The 1,781-nt window shown below is 33.7% G+C and overlaps 1 protein-coding gene across 1 annotated transcript; it reads right to left on the bottom strand.

The window, feature by feature from the left end:
• Positions 1-723: 723 nt before the first annotated feature.
• LOC110620219 (60S ribosomal protein L27-3) lies at positions 724-1,404 on the bottom strand. The gene has a single exon (XM_021763857.2). It carries the CDS (start codon positions 1,322-1,324, stop codon positions 917-919), a length of 408 nt encoding a protein of 135 aa, XP_021619549.1. The 5' UTR covers positions 1,325-1,404; the 3' UTR covers positions 724-916.
• Between the last annotated feature and the right edge of the window lie 377 nt (positions 1,405-1,781).

The following is a 1,781-nucleotide window of genomic DNA, read 5'->3' on the forward strand; positions in this document are numbered from 1 at the left end:
AAAAAGCACAAAAACAGGTAAAAAGAAAATTATCATAATTCAATGAAAATTTTTTATTCTAAACAAGAAATTTGATGAACAAGAAATAAATTAAATTGAATTATTATAAAATGAGAGATCACAAAACTTTACATCAGATGCAACATGACAATACGTCTTCTCCAGGCAGAGTTACAAATCAGCATATCCAAAAAAGAAAAAAAAATGCTTATTTCAGGAGGCATAAAAATTACAATAATCAACACATCATCCAAACGATTCTTCATATGAGCAAGTCATAGAGCATCAATAGACCGATTAATACCGCAGAATACATCTTAATTCAAGCACAACAATTTCCAACTCCCAATCGCACAAAATTTTAAAACTATTTCCAGTTCTACCTAAGCAATAAACCCACAATCTGAATCATAAATTGAGAACCACTAACCTAATAGAATAAAACAAAACCAATCTAACAATTAAAAATGGCTAAGAAAAGTGCAATTTAATGGGCAATTCGCATAATTACAGAAGATTCATATCATCCCACCTCCATACCAAAAAATTCTATTCCCAAATAGCAGACTCATTTCAATAAGCATTCATAGAAACCTTACCTGTAAACAAATGATTCCAGAATCAAATAAATTTCCATTTAAAAAAAAAAAAAAAAGACGCATTGTAAACAAGGCAATAAAATTGGAGCCGTAGAATATGGTACCAAATCAAACAAAACCCATAAAAGAAGAAAGAAAGTAATAAATTGTATATGCTGAGAAATAGCTCATCCAACAGATCTAGACAAGCACATAAAACACAACATGATCCAAGTTAGGAATGACTGCTAAACAAGTCTTACAATCATGAAATACCCATTTTTCCGGAACAAAATTTAAGCCACAGAAAAAATTTCTAAGCACTCTGAAAATAAAGCTCAGAACCTGAGCTTGGTAAAGAACCACCTATTCTTGCCAGTCTTGAACCTCTCCTCGAACCTCGCCTTGGTCTCCTTGGCAGCAGCAACCTTCTTCTCCTTGCTCTGCAAAGCGTCGGCAGAGACCACGTCCTTGATGTCGACGTCGAGGGTGTAGCGGGTCGGCATCAAGTGCTGGTAGTTGACGAGCTTGATAAAGCACTTTACACGGGACTTCTTGGCAGTCTTCTTGGCAGAGTCCTTCTTAATAACCTTGCTTGGGTACTTCTTTATCCCTGCAACCAAGCAGTGGCCATAGGGGCGGTCGCGAGTGCCTTCATCGAAGGACTTGACGATCACCGCCTTGCGTCCAGCATACCGGCCTTGGAGGACGATCACAGCCTTGTTTGGCTTCAGAAATTTCACCATTTTCCGGCCGTTTCTTGGAATCTTCCTCTCTGGTGGTCACTCTCGCTCGCTCAACTCTCTAAACCTAGAGAGGGGTGGGATGATGTTATATATAGGTGGTATCAATCGAAACCCTAGCTATAGATGAGTTTTTACTGCGTCCATTGGGCCTCATAGATTCTGTTTTACTTATTGGGATTACCTTTTTCTATTTACTAAATAAAAATAAAATAATCCTATAATATTTATATATGCGGGAAAGAATGAAATATTAGCATTGATAAAAATATATTTGTTAAATACAAAATTTATAAATTTATTTTTTATTTTTTTAAAAAATTAAAATTGTTAAAAATTGTATTTGTATTTAACAAATTTATTAAGAAGTTATATTGACACTTTAATTTTATCAAATTAAATTTTTATTATAATATAAAAATATTAAAAAGCAACAAAAATAATTTTTTTTAAAAAATAA

This window comes from Manihot esculenta, chromosome 8 (genome assembly GCF_001659605.2).
Source record: "Manihot esculenta cultivar AM560-2 chromosome 8, M.esculenta_v8, whole genome shotgun sequence".
NCBI classification, from domain to species: Eukaryota; Viridiplantae; Streptophyta; class Magnoliopsida; order Malpighiales; family Euphorbiaceae; genus Manihot; species Manihot esculenta.